Consider the following 23,140-nt stretch of genomic DNA (forward strand, 5'->3'; position numbering starts at 1 on the left):
CGGCTCTGCTCGGGCGGCCGCACGGCCACTGACGCAGTTTCTTTTTCTCTCCCCTCTCCCTTCTCGGTTTCCCTTGGGTCACTGTTACGGACAACACCGTGACAGCCAGGTAAGTTTAGGTTGGACATTAGGAAACATTTCTTTACAGAAAGGGTTGTTAAACACTGGAATAGGCTCCCCGGGGACGTGGTTGAGTCACTGTCCCTGAATGTGGTTAAGAGCCGTTTGGGTGTGGTGCTCTGAGATATGATTTAGCAGAGGGTTGTTAGAGTGAGGGCTGAGGTTGGACTGGATGATCTTTAAGGTCTTTTCCAACCTGAGTGATTCTGTGATTCTGTAACATAAAAACACTTTTTTAACTTAAAGTTTCTGAACTTTAAAAGTACATTCAGATAAATTTGTCTTTACATAGATAAGTACTAAATTACAAACATAACAGAAGAACATACAACAAAAACTTCACAGAACAGAAATCAAGCATGTCAAAGATCATGACATTGCAAGCTGGAAGGCGTCGATTTCTTTCTTCATTGCCTAATAAGGAAAAAGCACAAAATATCAGTAAGCACACATGAAACTGATAAAGGCTCCCTACTTTTTCATGAAACCAATCAAGAATTTGCAAGGACGCCCAAGTGTTAGCTGCAGGGAGCAGACAGTGCACTGCTTCTCTCACAACGCCTTGTTATCTGCTCCAGCTTCAGATGCGTCCCTATGCACCCAAACTGGAAAGCAGCACGCAGAGACTCCATGGATCTACACCAACTATCATTTCACAGCAATCAGAAAGGGGAAACAGCTTCCAAACAGGCACAACTACTAGCTGAAAAAGTTATTTCCTGCTGTCTGAGTGGTTACTTGCTAAATTCTTCCTCCTCCTGCTTGCTTTGGACACCGCTCTTGGGTCACTGTTACGGAATAGGAGAGAGATTTTTGTTAAAGCCCACTGGGTTCAAAGATCTTGACTCTGAAGACTGAATATCCATCGTATCCAAATTGAGGCAATACTGGGAATGCCTGAGTTGGACCATGGTGCCTCAGGCAGATTTCTGAGGAGTACTGACAACTCCAAAATCCTGTTTTATGGGAAGAGATCAGACAGTTGGACTCAGTGTACAACTGGCACGGCAGAAATCTCCCTTTAAGTCAAATTACAGATGCTCAGGCACACCAGTTAAAAATTGAAACTCTAGTTTCACTAGAATCTCTCTCCTTACGTTTCATAATTTACTTGCTCTTAAGGATGGAATGAGTACCAAGTATCACCGTGTCTGCCTGCCAGCAGGGGGAGAAAGCACAACGCTGAGCTTAGAAAAGCACCCTCCTTTCAGAGCCCCCCACCCCCAAAGGAGTTCTCAAGAACAACTACTGACAGATTAAGGTTAGCTGCTGTGTTGGGAAGGGCCGTGCGAGCAGACTCACTGTCTCCAAGTTCAAGCTTTTTCCTGTTGAAACTGCCAACAATTATGCCAAATCTAACAATGGCTTTGCAATATGGATAAATGCCTTCCAGACTGAAATTAAAAAGTCTTACTTTGGTTGTTGTCTTTGCACAGGCAACGAAAAAGTAAAGAGTAGGCTCATAGGTTCATCAGGTTGGAAAGGACCTACAAGATCATCTAGTCCAACCATCCTCCTATCACTATCCCTACCCAACTAATTAATCAAATCCCTCAGCACCTCATCTAAACGCTTCTTGAATAGCGCTAGGGATGGTGCCTCAACCACCTCCCTAGGCAGGCCATCCCAGTGCCTGACCATTCTTTCAGAGAAAGAATGTTTCCTCAGGTCTAATCTAAATCTTCCCCAGCGCAACTTGTGGCCATTCCCTCTCGTCCTGTCGTTATTTATCAGGGAGAAGAGGCCCACCCCCTCCTCACCACAACCCCCCTTCAGGAAGTGGCAGAGTGCAATAAGGTCTCCTCTGAGCCTCCTCTTCTCCACCCCAAACAATCCCAGCTCCCTCAGCCGCTCCTCATAAGACTTGTGCTCCAGACCCCTCACCAGTTGTGTTGCCCTTCTCTGAACACGCTCCAGGGCCTCAATGTCCTTCTTGTAGTGAGGGGCCCAAAACTGAACACAGTACTCGAGGTGCGGCCGTACCAGAGCTGAGTGCAGGGGGATGATCACCTCCCTGCTCCTGCTGGCTACACTATTTCTAATACAGGCCAGGATGCTGTTGGCCTTCTTGGCCACCTGGGCACACTGCCGGCTCATGTTAAGCCGAACATCAACCAACACCCCCAGGTCCTTTTCCTCTCTACATTCTCTACATTCATAAGTTCCAACCTTATGAACTTATTCTTCAAGCCATTCTGCCCCAAGCCTATAGCATTGCATGGGGTTATGGTGGCCAAAGTGCAGGACCCGGCACTTGGTCTTATTGAACCTCATCCCATTGAGCTCAGCCCAGCTGTTCAGCCTATCCAAATCCCTCTGAAGGGCCTCCCTACCCTCAGGCAGTTTGAAACATCCTCCCAACTTTGTATCATCTGCAAACTTACTGAGGGTACACTCAATCCCCTCGTCTAGGTCATCAATAAAGATATTAAACAAGATGGGCCCCAAAACTGACTCTTGGGGAAGTAATTTAGTAATGCTAAAGAAGCACATCACCCAGAATGCACATATACTGCATCACAGTGACAGGCCATGCTATAAGACAAAGCTTACCTTCAATAATTTACTTCTGTTATAATCTTCCCGATGTTGGTAAATACACTGAGAAATTGCAGCAAATAATTTTTCAAAGAGATATATATCTGCTTCCTTTGTTAGCTCAGTGACCGCACACAACAGTTGCTGAGGAAAAAAATACAAGTTCAGAATAGCAAGATGTCCTTGGCTCCTTTGTTCTCAGAAGTTCAGCAGTAACATTAATGAGTAACAGCACTAGCAGGTTGTCAGTGGGCTGTTTTAAGGTAAAAGGGCTTGGTGAATTTTAACAAGGAAGAGAAACCGCCTCCTAAGTTGGACTTTACCAAAATGAAAACAGCAGCCTACAGAAATCCACAGCAGATGTAGGTGTGGAAGCACATCAATCCCAGTCCATCACAGGCTGTGTTATTTCACATTCTATACGTCCTCAATGTTAACCGTTTTAACTGGAGCTGGTTAACAACTGCATCCATTTATAATTGTACACATAGCAAAAATACGTCCTACTACAGAATTTGAAACAAGACATTGGACATACCTGGAGGTCACGGCAGTCCACAAGCATTACAGCAACTTCTGTTGTAGTGTTGCTCACTTCTTCAGTGTTCTGCTTACATCCTGCCAGAGAATGTCTTGCACGAGGATTGTGAAGTACCCAAGGATCTGGAATGACAAATTTCCTCTGTGAGGTTTTCTGTGTATCTGGGATACAGCGCTCGTGAAGCGTCCTGTATTGGAATACAATCTCCCTCTACAAATACAGATATAGCACTGCTGTAACTTCTTCACTGAGCAACGCTTGGCTTCTATCTATTTCCAGCTAAAGTCCTCTGCAAAAAGCAGAAGCTCAGACCAAAAAGAGCAATAGAGAAGACAGAAGCATAAAAGAAGGAAAAGAAACAGTCACATTGCCATTACAGTATTTCACACTACTCCAGAAAGAATTCAGGTTAGGAAACATCTTACATTGCAAACATTGGACCCTTTCAGTTTCCTCCCAAGTAGGATCCTGCAAGGACTCAAATTCAGGCTGACCAGTGTTAGAAATACAGCTTCCCAGGAAATCTCCACTGTTCTCGCTTTGATCATTTAGGGGAGCTTCATTCTCACTGTTGAACTGAACACTCTTTCTCCTCTTCGCTGCAGAGGATGAAGGGGATTTCTTTCTCTTCCGTTTTTTTGTTTTTGACCCATCTACAAAGAAACAGTAGAAAAAGGAAATCAAAAGACTACCAAAATAATTCCTTCCAAGTCTGTCATCTTTATTTGACTTGTCTTACAAGGAAAACAATCAAAGGAGTTGAAGCACAGTTATCTATCTCCCTACATGTTTTCAGAAAGAATTTAAGGTTACTGGGGTCAGTTTGCTATTAAAGATTAAAAAGTCAACTGTGTGATTTCATTCACAAAATAATCTTCTGTCATGGTTTTATGATTTTTGGTACTGAGAGCATACGAGCAAAGTCAGCAGCAAGATTCCCACTCTTGTGGACCAGGAATCTTTACAATACATCATGTGTTTCAACAGAAAGAACTCAAAGTCTCCTCATGCCTTACTAAAAAGGAGCAGGACTTTTAAGAAAGGATGACTGTTCCTTTCCATCCCTATTTTATAGCACCTCGCTTTTTCTGCTTTCACTGGAAATAACAGTAAAAAGGCAGCAAATATTTTAGCATTCTGAAGACAGAAGGGAGGAGAAAATGCTCTTTCCTATAGTTGTAAACTAGTTGGGTGTTCAGAAACCATGATACCAAAAATAAGCAATTCAGCATCAGCTGCGGCCGGTGTTCTATACTGTAAACCAACTTCACTTGAACCTCATAACCGTTCTTAATTTATCTGGATTTATCTCAATTTTTGAAGTAAATTCAAAAACATAACACTTCTAGCATGCCAACTTTCTCTAACGCCCGGCTCTTTAACTACGACTTGCCATTGGAGAGGAGTGTACTGGCATCTACAGGTGCCAGTGCCATCTTTGTTTTGTCACTGCACTTTGCATCCGCTTTCATACGTCTTGTAGCATAGCTTTTCTTTGGCATCACTGTGCAGAAAGGTGGAGCATACTTGGAAGAGCTGCAACCTAGCAATAAGGAACAGAAAGCGAAGAAGTTTGGGTTGCATTTTCAGTTACAAATACAGGGACGAGGCTTAAAATCCTTGGTCTCAGAACACTTACCTCTTCTCTCACGAGATTCCTTAATTTCTTCACACAGTTGATCAAAATCTTCACCTATTTCTCCCTTCACAATAGAATGTGCAGTATCTCTCAGACAGCAAGCTCTGTGCCTGATGAGACGATCTGAAATGTTACAGGCAGGACTGAGTATTTTCTACCAGACAGTGGAACATTTGGTCACAGAGAAAAAATAAATAAAAAATGTTGCTCTCTGCATTGGCAGTTTCTGAAAGGACATCTCAGGGAATATTTTTAACATGACAACTAATTTTTAAAGCAAAAACACCACTTAATTAACATTTACATTCCACATCCCAGTAGGTTTGCACTACAAAACTTATAATCTGGCAAGCAACGTTGTCTGTGGATGCTCGAAAGGATCTGATCCAAAGCCTGCCACCCACACACACCCCTTATCCACCTACACGTTTTACAGTTCCTCTACATCAAGGACCAAAAGCACTAACTCACCTCCAGGGTGTCGGTCTGGGTTGTATTCTAAAGCGTTACTACAGATGAGATCGATATCTCTCAGAAAATCTCCTGCAGTTAGGTATTGGTGTGAGTCAATCTTAGATAAAACTGTTGAAAGATCCATTGGCTGTTTAATAACTGTGTCATAGTCGGGTACCTACACATGAAATGGAAGTGTTTGGAGGTTGTAGTGGACTTGCACATTGTCTACCAAAAGTTATTATTTTTAAAACTTGAATGATTTCCTAAAAACCCTCAATACTTGCGAGACATTTAGAACTTGCTAGAAGGGGGATAAAAAAAAGCAGGGAGGTCAGAAGCACGTATGTAATAGAAAACAGATGGCCATGGTGGATTCATTTCACCTTGCCTCAGAACAAAATCACAACAAAGAAATCTGAGGAAGTCACCCAACATCTCTTTGTTGGCACTGAGAAAAAGGCTGCGTGAATTGAAGCTGGGAAGTATTGGTGCTGGGCATTTACTTCAGAACGAGATAACTGGACCCAGAGGGGCAGAGTGCTTTACTCAGACAGTAAGAGGAGCCTAATGGCTAGTTGAGATGAGCACGTCTGTATTTGTTTAGATTATTCACACCTAATGGGAAAAGCAAAATAGAAGTCAGCAGATACCTAAGGGAAGAGGACTTTGCTGGTACACAGCTCCACGAAAATGACAGCTGACTTGTAGTGATACACCTCTGGTTTAGACTCATTCAGAACATTAAATGAGAAAAGGGGAGCTAAGAAGTGTATGGGAGACAGAAGAAACCACGTAACACTGACAGACGATCTCATACTGAGTATTCCCAGATGAAACAGAGAAGTGAATCTCAAAATTTTACAAACTGCTGCTTCTATTCCTGTTCACACAGAAATAATAGGCAGTTCACAAAAGAGCCATGTTTGTCATTATAAAGAAATGCCTCTACATTTTTCAGTGCTGCAGCATGCCTTATCAAAAGCCTTTTCAAAAGCAAACTCTGTTGACCTTTGGGCTGATGTTTTAGAACAAAGAGCTTTGACAGAATATTCAAATAACAGACAGCTGAGAGCCTTAAGGAACCGGCAAAGGGAAAAGCCCTTCCTGCTTCTTGCAAAATCCTAAGAGTACAGTCCTAAAAACAAAGAGAAACCCTTCCTATACAGAGCTGACAAACACTGAGAAATACACTGAGAAGTTATTCATACACACAGATAAAATGGCATTACAGATCAACATCAGTTTACCTCCTCCAGGTCCACAGGCTTTGTAAAGGCCCTGAAACGTCTGTCGATGGCAAGTCTGCGCGTAACATCCCTCAGGAAAATTCGGAGTTCATGCAAGGTATCCTCCTGCTGCTCCTCTAGATGCTTCAGTTCTTCCTCTGTCAGAGGCTGAGGCTTGGGTGGTGGTGCTACAGGCACTGCTTCCAATGTCTGCCCAACTGCAATTCATCAGACAATTGTAGCCAGTGTCAGCTACTCAAATACAAGCTCATGCTGAAGTACTGAGAGAAAATTACCACCTAAGAAAGTACCCAACAGCTTGTAACTTGCAGTTGGAAAAGTTTTAGATGGAGAATATCCTCACCTGCCTTCCTTCTCAAAGCAGGATGTTTGACAGCTTGATTCAAAATCACTTCCTCAAAAAATTTTCTTCTTTCATTCTCGTCAGGAGATTGGATGTTGAAAACTTCTCCAGAATCACTGTTAAACAATGCTCTTACCTAAAGCACGAGGAGAAAACCACATGACACGCTGGTAATATTGTGACATCTGCTACATCCCAGATTGCTTACTCTTTGTACTGACTTTCCCTGCTGTCCTTCACTTTTAACTAGTGTGGTAGCTGGAGAAGGAAGACAGAGGGTTCAGTAGACAAGAGAGCTCTCTGGTCATTTTTTTTCTCCCTTTCAGTAAGGTCCCAACTTGCACGGTTCTATGGTACATTTCATTTTTCAACCTCTACTATCAAAACGTAGGGGACAAATCTCAGTATCTATCTTAGAAGGAATTTATTTACCAGTATAAACATTTCTGTGGAAACTTAAGCACGTTCAAAGCACTTCATAAAGAACGCATCCAGGTAATACCACCTTCCCCTTTGAGTAGAGGCAAAGTAATCAGAGTGAAAAAGCTATTTCCATCCTAAACACATTAATGCAGAAACTCAGAAATCTACAAGTTGTGTCTACTCTTACAGTATGCGTTTCAGAAAGCACAGCACTCCAGTGCCTCAAGTATTCCTAAAATAACAAAAAACTGAACAGAGCTAATAGAAGTACTGACAGAAATACCTCACGTGGGAGATCTGCGTGGCACACATCCGATGTTGCGAGCAGCAAGACTGGAGCAAACGCTGGCATGCTCTCAAATAGTGATATCAAAGTAGCTTTTACTGTAGCTCCAACACTGTCCCACCACAAATGAATAAGTGGGATATAAATTATACACGGTGCTGTCCGCTGAGCTTCTTTAATCAACTAGCAAAACAAAAACTTGGGTCAGACAACTCATATAGAACAGGCTGCTCATGGATAATTCTACATAGGTATCAAACTATCCTAGGAAAAGCAAGTACACGAAGCCAAACCAACAAGAAGTCCATGTAGGGACTTTATAGTTCTATGGCCACAGGCACAGCCACCACATAGCAAAAAAAGAAATGTTCTGTGTGACAAAGGAGCAACCAGTCGCGAATGATGCCTGTCCTTACTTGTACTGCACTCAAATGCTCCTAATAAAGATCAAACCGTTTTAACGTAGTGACTCCAAACAATGAAATGGATTTGCTGCCTGAAAGAAGAAGCAAAACATCTCCAGATCTGTTTGTTTCTTCTAGAAGAAAGCCTCACCACTGTACAAATGTAAGCGTTTTTTAATGCACTTCTTGCACGTACCACAGCAGCATAAGATGCATAATATGCAAACGTAACAAAAACAAGCATGAAAACAATCAGCAAAAAGCACAAACGCTTCCTCCAAACCCTGGTTGCCTTACAAACGTCAAAGGGAAAAAGGAAGGTACAAAAACTGCAGTCTGATGCAGAGCCATCTACTGGGAGCACAGAGTCCTAGAAGCTAATGAAAACTACTTTCTGAATGATGAGCATGACGTCCTGGCACAGGCACAGGCTGATTAGCAGCATCTTTCAGATTCCTCAATTGCATCCTCACCATAAAACGTGCAATGGAAAATATGGCCACGTACAACATCACTATTGTTCAGGGCCAGATCTAAAAGAAAGGCGATTTTTCAGACCTAAAAAGAACAATATCAGACCACTGCTACTAGCAGTGCATTCTGCTTACCTTGCGACTCAACTAACTGTCTACATTTAATAAGTGAATCCCCTAAGATTAAAGAGTTAAAAAAAAAAGGATACCCGTGCACATGTTTCTTCCGGCGATGACGCGCTAATAAATAAAACTGACAGGTCCAGGGTGTAAACAGGAAACATTTCCAGTGCATGTAAAACAGCAGGTGCCAAGTGGGATGCCAGCCCGTATCGTGCCTTTGCTACTAACAGCAGGCGTGGCCTGCACGATGTAGGCTGCCAGAAAGCTGTCCTAGAAAAAGCATCATAGAAAAAGTTAAAAATGAAGTGATAAACAGAGGTGCAAATATTCAAAGGTAGCACGGTTCTGTGGTTCTGAGTATTCTGAAGAGTGCCATGGAGTAAATCAACATGTTCTCACAGCCTGAGGATCGCTTGGCTTAGGCAAAGAAGGCTGAGTTTTTCCATTTCGAATCTGTTCTAGCAATGCACTTCATTAGAAATACAGCACCTTCATTCTTGCCTCTTGCAAATATCTACCACCCCCACTACTTCATCACCTGCCACCCTTCACACTCGTAACAGCCAAAACTACTTAAGAAGTAAATGCAACTGGGACAGACATTTACCTAGTCAAATTGAGGAATTTTTCCTGTGGTCTGTAGGCCGTTTTATCTCCTACACTCTCCTCAAAGATTGAGGCTGAGCCATAGATGCTGTCAATGATGTCATCTTTTAAGACAGAATTTAAGCTGCCTGAAAGACAAAAGAGTTCACAACGTGTATAAGGTATGTTTCCCCTTTGTTCATTTTTTTCCCCCTTAGCATAATTAGGAACAATTTCTGTAGTTCTGTAAAAGCTAACAGAAAAAAAAATCCAACAAGGCCATTACTTCCTGGAGCAGGTTCCCACAATGGAAGCATAGAGATTAAGGTTGTGGTGGCCACAGGCTCTCATTTGTCTAGGACTACTGAATCGTAACAGAGACAAACCCACCTTCTAACGAAGTATCCTTAAAGAGCATTCAAGGAGAATACAATGGAAGGAAGGGAACAGAAGGGCAGGGCAATTGCCGATCCCCTACCCTTTCTGCTTTATACTATTGGTAGTTCTCCTGCCTCTGTTCTACCAATGCAAATGAAACTACCAGCTCTGCTGGGAGTAATACTAGCAGAATAGCCTCCAAAACTCAGCACGTAACTCTTCAGGGATCTCCATTAACCAGGAGTAGGATGAGCCTTACACTTCAATCCTTACGTCTGTTTCCACAAAGACTTAACACGTTAGTGACTGTCAGAAACAGGACGCTTCAGTAGAGAATGCATAGTTCTCTCCTATCTATTAATAGAGTCCTTCGGCACCTCCATCTCACATCCCACTATAGAATCCAGAATGAACACTATGCGTTATATTCCAGTTATTCCTCTAATACAAGCGTGCACATGCAAATAAGATTCTATCATCGTCACGTCTGAAGTGTCTGTGTACGCTGACTGCACAAACCAGAAGCTTTTGCTTTGGCAGAATCTCCAAGCAGTGGATGCTCTCATTATACCTTGCTGCTGGTGCTTTTCCAGTGCAAGCTCTGCATGAGGAAAAACCTTTTGCACAGCTTGTAGAATGCTCGACAGTGCTTTTCCTAGCAGTGGCTTCATGACAGATGTCAGTGCTCGGGCCGGGCTTGGTACAGCCCTGTGAGATGCTGGAACGATCTTCTGCATAGCCATCTCAAAATCTTTGGCTTGTATTTTAATAGAATTGACATCTAGTTCCAATTTTTCACTGCTCAGGTAGATCTGAGGATAGTGTCGGCGGAGGGCACACAGAGCAGCCTCAGCACACAAAGATTTTATATCAGCGCCGCAGTACCCTAAATAAACAAAGAATTAAATGTTACATCAGTCTGGGGCAAAATATAAGTCACAGTCCGGGTTTCCAAGGTGCAACACAAAGAATTTGCAATCCCAAAAGCAAGTGAGTTAACAGAGAATTCAAGGTGCTACTGCACAGTAGAGAAGTTTTGCTCTGTGGCTCACTGCCTGGTATCCAGGGCATATGAAGCTCCTTCCTTATCCCCTTTGCTCTGGGGGAAGATGCCTCACATCCATTCCATGTTCTATGACAACGATGACAACAACAACAAAAAGGACGTAGATGAAAGCAGCTAATCCTGACTGCTGCCAAGGTTTGCCAGCTGCCTAACGGACAGGTTCTGCAGCAAGGCACAACAGCTCAGATACTGCTGGGTACAAGCTATGATTCCTTAGATCTTAATCCCAATCACTAACCCATTTTGCTTTCAGTCTTACCAACACACTCCTCGGCAAGCTCATCTATAAACACGTCCAGCAGCTTAGGTGTCCAGTCACGGGTATGAATCTTGAGAATTTCTTTTCTGGCCTGGAAACAAAAAAATTGCATTTTACTTTGTCCTATGTTTTTCCTGAAAACAGCTACATCAAAACAAACAACACTCCCTCAAAAACCTTCTTAATACTGCAAACAGTTTGCTTCTCTGCTAAACATTTGATGTGGTTGACATGATAGAGGGAAGGGATGCCATCCAAGGGGAGCTGGACAGGCTTGAAAGGTGGGCTTGTGTCAACCTCATCAAGTTCAACAAGGCCAAGTGCAAGGTCGTGCACCTGAGTCAGGGTAATCCCAAGCACAAATACAGACTGGGTGGAGAACGGCTTGAGAGCAGCTCCAAGGAGAAGGATCTGGGGGCGTTCATTGATGAAAGATTCAATATGAACCAGTAATGTGTGCTTGTAACCCAGGAGGCCAACCGTATACTGGGCTGCATCTAGAGAAGTGTGACCAGCAGGGAGAGGAAGGTGATTCTGCTTCTCTACTCTGCTCAATTTGAGACCCCACCTGGAGTACTGTGTCCAGATCTGGTGCCCCCAACAAAAGAAGGATGTGGAGCTGCTGGCCCAGGTCCAGAGGAGAGCCATGAAGATGATGATCACAGGGCTGGAGCACCTCTCCTTCAAGTACAGGCTGAGAAAGCTGGGGTTCTTCAGCCTGGAGAAGAAGAGGCTCCAGGGGGACCTTACAGCAGCCTCCCAGTATCTGAAGGGGGCCTATAGGAAAGCTAGGCAGGGACTTTTTGTAAGGGCACGTAGTAACAGGACAAGGGGAAATGGCTTTAAACTGAAAGAGGGCAAATTTAGACTAGATATCAGGAAGAACTTATTTATGGTAAGGGTGTTGAGACACTGGATCGGGCTGCCCAACAAGGTTGTGGATGCCCTCTCTCTGGAGGTATTCAATGCCAGGCTGGATCGGGCTTTAAGCAACCTGGTCCAGAAGGAGGTATCCCTGCATACAGCAATGGAATTGGAACTAGATGATCTTAATAGTGGTCCCTTCCAACCCAAAGCATTCTATGATTTTATAGTTCATTAAATACACGCTCTGCATTTTCAATCAGGAAATCTAGTCATTCTAAATTTGTTTCATTTACCTTTTTCTGAGAACCTGCTATTAAATAATGGGCTACTCTAGATTCCATAAAAAAGTAAGCTTTCAAAAGGTGTGACCTAATGATCTTCAGCAAAAAAAAAAAATAAAAAGTAGAAATTATCGTGAAAAGCATTTTTTTTCTCCCTCCAAGAAACTCCTCTTTAAATTTAGGAAAATTTAATGGTGACAGTCCCATGAGTTCATTGAACTTTTTCTTCTGTGAGCTCATTCAAGGAAAGTAGTTCTAGCACTGCTCTTCATGCTGCTACCATTTCTATAGAGAAAACAGTTATGACTCAAGCTATATACTAGTTTCAGACTCCAACTACGTACATCCTGTTGTTCTAGTCTCATCGTGGTGAAACCAAAAATAACACAGAATGAACTACCTGTTGAAATCCTCTCTATCATACATACTCAGTAGCAGACTTGCTCTGTGCAGTATGAACAGTGTCTCCACATACCAGTCTTCTGTCCAAGCTGGACAGCTTTTTGCTGTAAGGTCGGATTGGTCACATTAGCATGAAGGCTGTATTTACTTTCTGACCTCTTTATTCGGCAGGCTGAAAAAGAACTCCCGGTCGAAGCGTCCAGGTCTCCGTAACGCAGGATCGATGGCATCTATTTGGTTGGTCGCTCCGATTACCACCACCTCCCCTCTGCTGTTTAATCCATCCATGAGCGCCAGAAGTGTTGATACAATAGAACTAATAGGAAAGAAACAATTCTTATTCGTTGGCTCAGTACATTTTGGTACAATTCACATGACTTTCTCCAATGAGGAATCAACAAGGTGCATCACATTTTCTGGATGAAAACATGTCACGGGTGAGCATTTAAGACAGACAAAAATAGGTAAGACAGACCTCGTGCTAATATTGGGCAAGTTAATTGTTTTCAACTACTGTCTCAAGTTTAGGAAGCATCAGGTTACCAGTTTTCAGGATAAAATCAATGTGTAATATTAAAGCGGTCATCTCCCTCCCCCCACCCCCAGCAGATTTTACGTAGGCACAGAAAACAGAATACCTATGAACCTGATCCTGTTTACTGGACCGGACAGGAGCAAGGCCATCTATCTCATCAAAGAAAATGATGGAGGGTCTCATCTGATATGCCTAGAGTGAAAACAGTGACATCATAAAAGTAGAACAGCACTTTGACTATTTTGACCAACAGTAGAAGAGCATGACCGTTTCCTTTAAAGAGAAAAGATTTGAAAAACGTTATGGTTGGCGAGTCACTGAAACTAGATTTTTTACACTAACATCAGGGATCTCAAATTACTGACTTGACGGAGTATCTGACATGAGGAACAGAAAGGATCAGTCTATGCCAACCTACTGGGACCAGGTGACAGGAAACACATCACAGCAGTAGCTGTTAAGGCTATTGGGTTGCCGTGAAGAAGTAAGAACTTAATCCAATTCCAGGTTGTGGAAGCAAGCTTCCTTCCTGAATTTAAATAACCCTGCTTTCAGGCAGCACCTGGTTCCCTCTGACCTAAAGCCATCATCTCTTGCCTCCTGCAGCCTTCTCTGCAGCTGTTCTGGTGGAAGGGGCTTCTCTTTGAAAGCTTTTCTCATTTTGATTTCAAACCCCTGATCCAAATTACAGAGGCACTGAAAAAGCAAACACTGACATTCTCATTTCAGTGGGGAAAAAGGAAAAAAAATAAAAACAACTCTAATAAAGTACTCTCCAAAAGAGGATGCTCTTAACGACAACCACAGAAAAGTACAGTTTCAACTGGGACAGAATATACTGCATTTCAATCTTACCTGATCGAATAACACACGCAGTTGCTTCTCTGACTCTCCTGCCCATTTACTCAGGCAGTCTGCACCTTTCCTCATATAAAAGGTTACCTTCCTGTTCCCTTGGCTGCATTCATTCGCAAGGGCACGTGCAACCAAGGTCTTTCCCGTTCCTGGCGGACCATAGAACAGACATCCTCTGCAATAAGAAAATTCAGATAGGAAAAAGACACGGTGAGGAGAACCTATGACAACCACCATCCCTGGAACAGACAACTCCGCTTATCTAACAAAAACATTTCACGTATAAGACCGCAACAGCCAAAGTCGGGGTAAGGTCCTCGCAGGTGGAAGTTTTGTGTTCCTACCAAATTTCCAAGGCAGCAAAATCAATGAATAATGCAGATACCTCATAGGCTCATAAGGTTGGAAAGGACCTACAAGATCATCTAGTCCAACCATCCTCCTATCACTATCCCTACCCAACTACTAAATCAATTCCCTCAGCACCTCATCTAAACGCTTCTTGAACAGCACCAGGGATGGTACCTCAACCACCTCCCTAGGCAGGCCATTCCAGTGCCTGACCACTCTTTCAGAAAAGAAATGCTTCCTCAGGTCTCATCTAAATCTTTCCCGGTGCAACTTGTGGCCATTCCCTCTCGTCCTGTCGTTATTTATCAGGGAGAAGAGGCCCACCCCCTCCTCACCACAACCTCCCTTCAGGAAGTGGGAGAGTGCAATAAGGTCTCCTCTGAGCCTCCTCTTCTCCAGACTAAACAATCCCAGCTCCCTCAGCCGCTCCTCATTGTGCTCCAGACCCCTCCCCAGTTTTGTTGCCCTTCTCTGAACACGCTCCAGGGCCTCAATGTCCTTCTTGTAGTGAGGGGCCCAAAACTGAACACAGTACTCGAGGTGCGGCCGTACCAGAGCTGAGTACAGGGGGATGATCACCTCCCTCCTCCTGCTGGCTGCACTATTTCTAATACAGGCCAGGATGCTGTTGGCCTTCTTGGCCACCTGGGCACACTGCCGGCTCATGTTAAGCCGAGCATCAACCAACACCCCCAGGTCCTTTTCCTCTCTACATTCTTCAAGCCATTCTGCCCCAAGCCTATAGCATTGCATGGGGTTATTGTGGCCAAAGTGCAGGACCCGGCACTTGGTCTTATTGAACCTCATCCCATTGAGCTCAGCCCAGCTGTTCAGCCTATCCAAATCCCTCTGAAGGGCATGTACAAAATGCAGATGCTCAGATGTACAAAACCTCCAGAAGAGATGATACTGTCTCAAAAGGACACTTCCAAAACTGCTGGCATAAGAAGAGGTGATCAGAGCAAACTGGGCTCAGAAGAGCAACTAATGCACAGAATGGCTGAATAAGATGAACCACCAGCTCATTCCTTAGTAATACACTGCAGAGCCTTGCTTTCACAACGGCGTGAATTTGATAGCAAGATTCATTAGCAAAACATTTAATTCCCTCTGAAAAAGCTTGAGGGTACTGGGTTTAGCCTCCCAGACCATCTGTTGCTGGTGGCAAATGAGGAAGTCTACAGCTGACTAGAAAATTGAAAAAAATAGACCAAAAAAAGAAAAAGGTATTCTGCATTTCAGATTTAAAAAACAGCCATTAACTAAAAAAAGCACTAGATGTTCTGCTGTTTGACAAAGAATTTCAGTGAAGAAAGAATTAAGGCCCTGGAAGATATTTAATTTCATAACTGAAAAACTTTTCTAAACTTAGCTATGTAAGAAACTACAGCTTCTTACTTTATCCCAAGCACAACAAACACTGCAGCATTCTTGTTGTGAGTTACAAGCATTACCAGTGATACTGGAGGACTTCAGAAAAGGTGAGGAGGAGAACCGGACTTCCAACCAACATCTCACACATGACTTCCATTGGATAATCCCTTCCTCCTTACAAACTAACCACGCTGACTTGTACATAACATTCAAAACAAAAAACACTTCAACCCGACTTCGTAATACCAAAACGCTTTTGAAGTACATTCTCATCTTCAAACACCAGACAAGAAATCCTCACGCATGACAAGGCACTGCCTGTGTTTGGAATCTGTACAAACTACAGACTCCATCTATTTTAAAGAAATTATTTTTTTTATTACTACTAAAACAACCCCTCACTGTTGACAAGAAGCAGAGAAAGGCACTGATAACTCAGCTGAATATTCTCCCCAAAACAGCTGACTTGCAATGGATGGTTTTAATCAGTTACCTTGGAGGTTGAATTTTGAATCTTTCAAAGACCTCTGGATATAGCAGTGGAAAAATGACCATTTCCTTTAAAGATGAAATCTGGTCAGAGAGACCACCCACAGCATCAAATAGCACCTGAGGATCAAATCAACAGAACATACATCGTTAAAGAAGTCTGCAACTTGGACAAAGGCTTCACCAAAAATTTAATGTCAGCAACAAGGAAATGTTCTGGGGTATTTCTGAAGTTTCTTGACAGAAACACATGAAATGTAGTCAGAGATGGCCCGTTACTGAAAGCCTCCACAAACACCAGAAGCACTGACACAGTGAATTAAAACTACTTACCGAACCATCAACTTGCATTGGCTCAACATCAGCAGTGCTCATCCCAACTTCCATCCCAGCCCTGTGATCTCCCTTCAGGTCATCCCTGTCAAAGTTTACTGGAAGACACCTGAATTCAATTCGGGAGAAGGAAAAAGCTGCTTTATCATTTCAGATGCAGCTAGGAGGTCTTTGTTTTTATGGCGGCAAGTGAACGTAGAAGACTTACTAATAAAAAAACATTCCTAATGAGTTAATATTCATTGGAAGTCGTATTTGTTAACATCCGTGAGTACAGACGAGAAGATGAATGTCTGGAGTGACCATTTAAGACAGCATTGTTGTTTCTAAGCAAATCCCAGCATGTGTGAATATTCATGCCAGCCAACATGGCACACATCTGCCTACAACTTCAGAACCAGCAATTCCCGATGTGGAAACAACCAACAGACCCCAAATCCACCTCCTCCTACCCAAGTGTTTGTTCCCGTTACACACTCACATTGCTACAGTGATAATCATCAGATTTCGTTTTGTTGTAACCACCAACAAACCGAAAACCCCTTAAAGCTGATACAGTATCAGGACTGAAAACACTACAGAGAAATAAGATCTATCTCTGGCAGTACACCAACCTGCTAGGCCTTCTGCTGCAAGAACTTTGGGCACTACTGAAAGCGTATCTCACGTTGTCAGAAGATGGTCTGTGAGAAATCACCCTGCGCTGTTTCGGTGCTGTTGAAAATAAAGAATTCAGAAAAATGACAGTAACATATTTGAAAGAGTAAAACAGCAAAAGATTCAGAAAACGTCATGCGTTTCACCCATTTCTAATTCCAGAGGAAATTTCAAGTGTTTTGGTTTTGTTTTCCATCAGTGCACAGCAGAAGTGCAAACGCATACCTGCCTTTAAGCAGATCTGAAAACCACTAGAGCCTTCTGAATTACAGTGAGGGTGGTGAGGCACCGGAGCAGGTTGCCCTGAGATGGGTGGATGCCCCATCCCTGGAGGCTTTCAAGGTGAGGCTGGAGCAGGCCCCGTGCAACCTGCTCTAGCTGTGCACATCCCTGTTCACTGCAGGGGAGCTGGACTAGCTGACCTCTAAAGGTCCCTTCCAACTCTGAGGATCCTATAATTACTATTATTTCAATGAAGCATAGGTCTTTTTGGAGTTTTCTTTTCTCTTCTCTATTTCCCTAACTTGAAATCAGAAAGTTCTGAGATGGAAAGAGGAAAACCTGCTCTGTAAACTGACGAAAAGAAGAGCACATTGATGTAGAAGTGGTAATATCAAATCTAAACTGCAAATCAAAAAAGCACCAGGAGTAAAAAGTGGAAATTCTGAAATCATGCTGTAGCAGGTAGCGTTACAAATGCAGCAAACGGAAAAGATCAGCAAGCATGCCTTGACAGAGAAATAGTGTGCACAGGACACATGCATCTGACAACACCAGTGGAATTTACTTGAAGAAAGAAGGTACAGTATTAAATGGAACTATGTAGAACCAGATTTACATTAAAAATAATCCCACTAATGTGCAAGAAAGAGATTCTTAAGAGAAACTGTACATATAACCTACCTTCCAGTAGAGCTTTGTAGGGCACAGTAGTTTTCCTCTGTCGGAGGTAGTAATGCTTCTGATTATTTTCACCATCAGCTTCTTTGCCATCACTTTCTTCTGATGACCCTGTAATACCGGAACAGGGCAGTAAATTATTACAAGTTGTTGCAAATGATCCTAAAACTAAAATGCACTGCACAGGTGCCTGTGGGTCTTACTATTACCACCACCTAAATAATAGAGCACATCTGAAAAACTTGAGACAAATTTATGCAGTGCACATTTCAGAAATTACTAACCCAAGCAGATAAGCATACGGTATGGACAGCGTTCCACCCTCTCGGAAACTGCTGGGAGACTTGTCATCAGCCTCACTATTTAATAACAGGATTCTGTCATCATGCTTAGCTAAGATGCAGCTCCCATGAAAGTTCAGAAAGTCATTACTTGTCATTTTGAGCAAGTGTTTCACAGAAATAGCCTTAATATGCTGGAGTGGTAAGGATAAGCATTAGCAGTCTATCTCCTAAGTTATAGCTGCGCCCTGCGCCCAGGCGCCAGGCCAGCATTCACCTGGAATCCTTCATTTGGGTTTCCCCTGCCACTGCCCATCTCCATACTCCTCTGACTTTGTGATGGGAAGTGGCAGAGCTTTTCTTGGGCTGTCTGCTCTCTTTTTAATCCAGAAAGTTCCCACAAAGATCATCTAACTTACCTGCCATCATCAAAGCCACCTTGCTTCTTAAATCCTTCAACTTTTCCCACAATTTACAAGTTAATGTGGTCTTCGGTGACTTCATCTCATTCACCTTATTCCCTCCGAGTACCAACAGGACAGCTCCTAGTTACAGGCCCCAAAAGCAGCTGCCATAGACTACCTGTTAAAAACAAAAATGGATAATGCCAAGTTCTGCCCAGCTGATCTTTGCACTTGGGAGGAGCTTCTCACACACATCTGTCAGCCTGCTTTACTTGCTGAAAATCCTTTCTGTGCTGCTCAAAACCATGAAAACGAGGCTTTTGCCCAGAGCATAGTAAAGTTAAAAACAGAACCAACCTTCAAGCTCCTGTTGATCGTCAGAGTCACCACTTCTTTGAATTTCTTTCTCTCCACGGGAATACATATCAAAAGTTTCCTCATGAAAAGCAACAAGAAAGATCAGTCACAGAAGTGCATAAAAACACAGAATTGTAGGGCGTTGGAAGGGACCTCCAGACATCATCGAGTCCAACCCCCTGCCAAAGCATCTCCGTAGCCCAGGTTGCACAGGTAGGCGTCCAGGCGGGACTTGAATATCTCCAGAGGAGGAGACCCCACCACCTCTCTGTGCAGCTGTGCCAGTGCTCCATCACTGCACTGGGAAGAAATTCCCACACACATTTGTGCAGAACTTCCTATGCTTTGGTTTGTGGCCATTTCCCCTCATCCTCTTTAGGCACACTGCTGAGAAGAGCCCAGCCTCGACCCTTCATCTTCCTCTCCTTAGGTATTAATAGACATAGATCACATCCCCTCTGAATCTTCTTTTCTCAAGGCTGAACAGCCCCAGCTCTCTCAGCCTTTCCTCATAAGAAAGGTATTCCATGCCCTTTATCGCTTTTGTAGCCCTTAGCTGGACTCCCTCCAGGAGATCCCTGTCTTTTTTGTACTTGGGGGCTCAGAACTGAACACAACACTCCAAGTGAGGCCCCATCAGGGCAGAGTAGAGGAGGAGGATCATCTCCCTCGACCTGCTGGCCATGTTCTTTTTAGTGCACCCCAGGATCCCATTGGCCTTCCTGGCCACCGGGGCACACTGCTGGCTCATGGCCAACCTGTCATCTGGTTCCTTTCTGCACAACTCTCCATCCTGTCCAGATCTTGCTGAACAGCAGCACAGCCTCACGGCACGTCAGCCATTCCTCCCAGCTCTGTATCATCAGCAAACTTGCTGAGGGTGGACTCAATCCCCTCATCAAGGTCACTGATGAAGATGTTGAACAGGACCGGACCCAGCACTGATCCCTGAGGAACACTGCTAAGTGCAGGCCTCCAGCTGGACTCTGTGCTGCTGATCACAGCCCTCTGAGCTCTGACAGTCAGTTCTCAAACCCACCTCACCATCCACTCATCTATTCCACAGCTCCTCAGCTTTGTTAGAAGGATGCTGTGAGAGACAGTGTCAAACGCCTTGCTGAAATCAAGGCAGAATACATCCACTGCTCTCCTCCCCATCCACCCAGCCTGTAGTGACATCATAGAAGGCCACCAGGCTGGCTGAGCACCAGTATATCTCCCATACACACGCCTGTCTCCTACACAGTAATATCAATCAGAGCGCTACATAGACACAAACAAATTAATGCACAGGAGGAGAGGATCATGAATACAGCACTCACAGTTCGTAACAAGAATTCCCGCACTAAGTTCCTGCATACTTGTAGAGGTTAAACGCTTGCCCAGACACAACTAACACACAAACCGAGTGTATTAATCACAATAACTAGTTCATCACCTACCAGTGTGGCAGAACTGAGGAGAATACTCGTTCAAAACCAGCTGACACCAGCAAGTGAGAGACATTGCACCAGCTGCTGTGGGCAGAACTGACTCTGTCTCATGGGAACTGGTGCTAGGCACTCCACCTTGGGAGGGGTTCTGGAACAGGGGACCTCATACGGTCCCCTCCCACTTCAGCCACCATCACTGAAGGAAAGAAAACGAAAACGGAATCCAGATTTAAACCAAAAACCCAAAGGCAGACTGTTAAGACATTTAAAACGTATGTGCTTATAATTCATAAGGCACAACAGAAGACTCTGATTTAATAGAGAAAAACTGACAATACATCTGTTAGAACTGTATGCAGTAACCATTTTTGAATTTGAAGGGCCCCAAGTTCCTGAAAAGAAACACAGAAAGCCATACACTGCTTTCTCTTCAGTGTGCTCTTGAACAGAATGAGAAAGACTGAGGAAGGAAGGACAAACAGCTGCATTGTACAAATGAGATGGAAAGCATCGAGTAACCTCTTTGTGTCTGCAGCTCCAGCCAGAACTTTTCATAAGACTTGGAGGGAAAACTCAAGTCCTGAAACAAGTGCTTGTTTAACTGGGTATTGTTTTGAATGGACTTTTAAATCCATTCCAAAGTAGTAAGCCCGATCAGAAACTGCAGCACAAGACACATACTCACTGTTATCTCAAGTCTTCTGCAGAAGGTACTTCTTCCACTCTTAGTTGTTCTGCAGATATCCTCTATACTGAGAGGACAACAAGTTCTGACCAGAGACCAAAACTGCACTGTACTTTGACAGTGTGTGTTATTCTTGACCTGCGGTCAGTTCTGAAGAAAATGATTTCAGTCCAATTCTTACTACTCAATAACTTCACTATGTGAAATATTCAACATGCAAAAAATGGTAAAATAAATGAGTATTTACTTCTGCATTGTTGAACATCCCAAAGTCTTCCAAGCCCATTATATGACGTCTACATATCTTCTCCATGTCATCCATTTTTTGCAACACTGCTTCTGCAGTACTAAGACAAAAAGTTGGCACAAAAGAGCGAAGGTAGGAAAGCACACAAAAATTAAAGGGGGACACATCTTCAGTACAACACCTTAATATGGCACGCACAAATCAGAAGCCAATGACACCAAGCCAAGTTCTAAGCGTTATCAAAAACAGTATCAGATATTTCTTTTTATTTTTACAGAGATTGAGGGAGCATTTGAGGATGTGCCAACATGCACTGTTTTTCTCCTCACATTTTCTTCATGGCCTCGTTCCGCAGCTTTTGCATCGCTTCTGGTTTTCAGTGTTCTCACGACTGAAATACAGTAAATACATGAAATATTTGGAGACAGTAAAGATGCAATTCCCTTTCTTTCACCATTAGAGCAAACGAAGAAAAAACCGGAAGAGGACTTTTTCCTTAAATGCAGATTTAGAAGTTTTCATCATGACTGCAGCACTCTACTTACTGCTTGCTTTGAACATAATGTATTTAAATGCATGACCCATAAAGAAACTTTAATACTGAAAGCTTCCGATAGAAAAAGCTATAAATAACTCTGAGGTGTTTTACTCCATCTACCTAAAACGGCATCTGACAGCATTTTTAAAAATGGTTTAAAAAATGACACATCTCCTCTTGGGATGCATGCATTTTATTACCCCAAGAAAGCATGGGCTGCTTTTGTTTTCTGCATCACCAGAACAGCTCAAGTAGATCAGAACTGTTTGAAGAAATACATCTAAACAATGGAGAATTCAAGCTCTTGCTTTCTTTAAAAGTCTGCCTAGCACTTAACATACACATCCTTTGCCACAAGTTTGTTACTGGCACTGTCAGTAAAACAGTGAACAGAGGACACTGGGAAGGTAATAGCTACACCACGGTGTCAGTATGACAACAGCTATGATTTGATCTTGTCATTGCTAACTATAAAACTAAGTTTGAGCCTGCTAAATAACATCATACCTGTATAGTCAGAACGTGAATATCAGCATGTGAAATGCTCTCCTTCAGGTGCTTGCCCTAGTTTGGCCTATGTCTGGTAGAACACTGCACAGAACTAGTGGATTTCTCCACGTGTCAGAAGGTTTTGCTGCACCAAGCACGCTCCTTTCTTCAGCACTGCAGTTTGGTTCCTAGGTAAAGCCATAAACAGAAATGAAGCTGTACATTAACTGAAGCATTACATAAACTGAAATTCAGCTTCTACCCCTGTACAAGCTGAAGTGTTGACCCAAGACAGGAATACGGCCTGTATCTTACCCTGGAGAACAGATCTTCCCCTCTTGGTACCTATGAAACACTTATATTACTCCCTGTGAGCCTATGAGTCGCCAGAAGGAACCAAATAATGCTGCAGTGTTCCAGAGTTGCTATAAGATCATGTGCAGCATCTGGTGATGGTCTAACCGGGACTGATGGAGCATAAGATGGACCTACACCACGTGATCGCATGCTTCCAGCAGACACCACCAAGCACTGGCCCAAAGAAGAATATAATCCATATGCCAATCATCACTCATCCCAGATTACACCGATATGCATCACGACAGGCAGTTACGTAAGCGTCGTGCTGCATTGGGTCTCTGGATTAAGGAGGGCTCACCCTACAGTTACTTGATCAGCAGTTCACATCGTGAAGGGGTGGAGTGTATGGGAACTGTTGAATCACGGCCTGAACCACTGATTGGTCACCTGAGGTGAGCACCGAGTCAGCCATGGGGGCACA

General features: G+C 43.4%; 1 protein-coding gene across 1 annotated transcript; it reads right to left on the bottom strand.

The window, feature by feature from the left end:
• Nucleotides 1–457: 457 nt before the first annotated feature.
• Nucleotides 458–21,696, bottom strand: LOC136056843 (ATPase family AAA domain-containing protein 2-like). Its single transcript, XM_065749207.1, has 23 exons — nt 21,662–21,696; nt 21,333–21,432; nt 18,968–19,046; nt 17,929–18,036; nt 16,369–16,505; nt 16,040–16,155; nt 13,822–13,996; nt 13,070–13,158; nt 12,588–12,747; nt 10,882–10,972; nt 10,128–10,442; nt 9,201–9,327; nt 8,680–8,863; nt 7,591–7,776; nt 6,885–7,020; nt 6,542–6,738; nt 5,310–5,469; nt 4,839–4,961; nt 4,595–4,742; nt 3,625–3,845; nt 3,197–3,321; nt 2,674–2,802; nt 458–534 (listed from the first exon to the last, which is right to left on the bottom strand). Exons 1-23 carry the CDS (start codon nt 21,694–21,696, stop codon nt 490–492), a joined length of 3,186 nt encoding a protein of 1,061 aa, XP_065605279.1. The 3' UTR covers nt 458–489.
• Nucleotides 21,697–23,140: the final 1,444 nt, after the last annotated feature.

Source organism: Cyrtonyx montezumae, unplaced genomic scaffold (assembly GCF_038088225.1).
Source record: "Cyrtonyx montezumae isolate F1298 unplaced genomic scaffold, pur_monq_1.0 scaffold_59, whole genome shotgun sequence".
NCBI classification, from domain to species: Eukaryota; Metazoa; Chordata; class Aves; order Galliformes; family Odontophoridae; genus Cyrtonyx; species Cyrtonyx montezumae.

What these genes read in the sequence shown, in the direction of transcription:
- LOC136056843 (XM_065749207.1), bottom strand. Translation starts at nt 21,696, where the DNA reads ATGCAAAAGCTGCGGAACGAGGCCATGAAGAAAAT. An exon ending in TGCTTTGAGAAGGAAGGCAG is followed by an intron (nt 6,739 to 6,884) that starts GTGAGGATATTC and finishes GATGAATTGCAG; the next exon opens with TTGGGCAGACATTGGAAGCA. An exon ending in GGAATCTCGTGAGAGAAGAG is followed by an intron (nt 4,743 to 4,838) that starts GTAAGTGTTCTG and finishes CCTTATTGCTAG; the next exon opens with GTTGCAGCTCTTCCAAGTAT.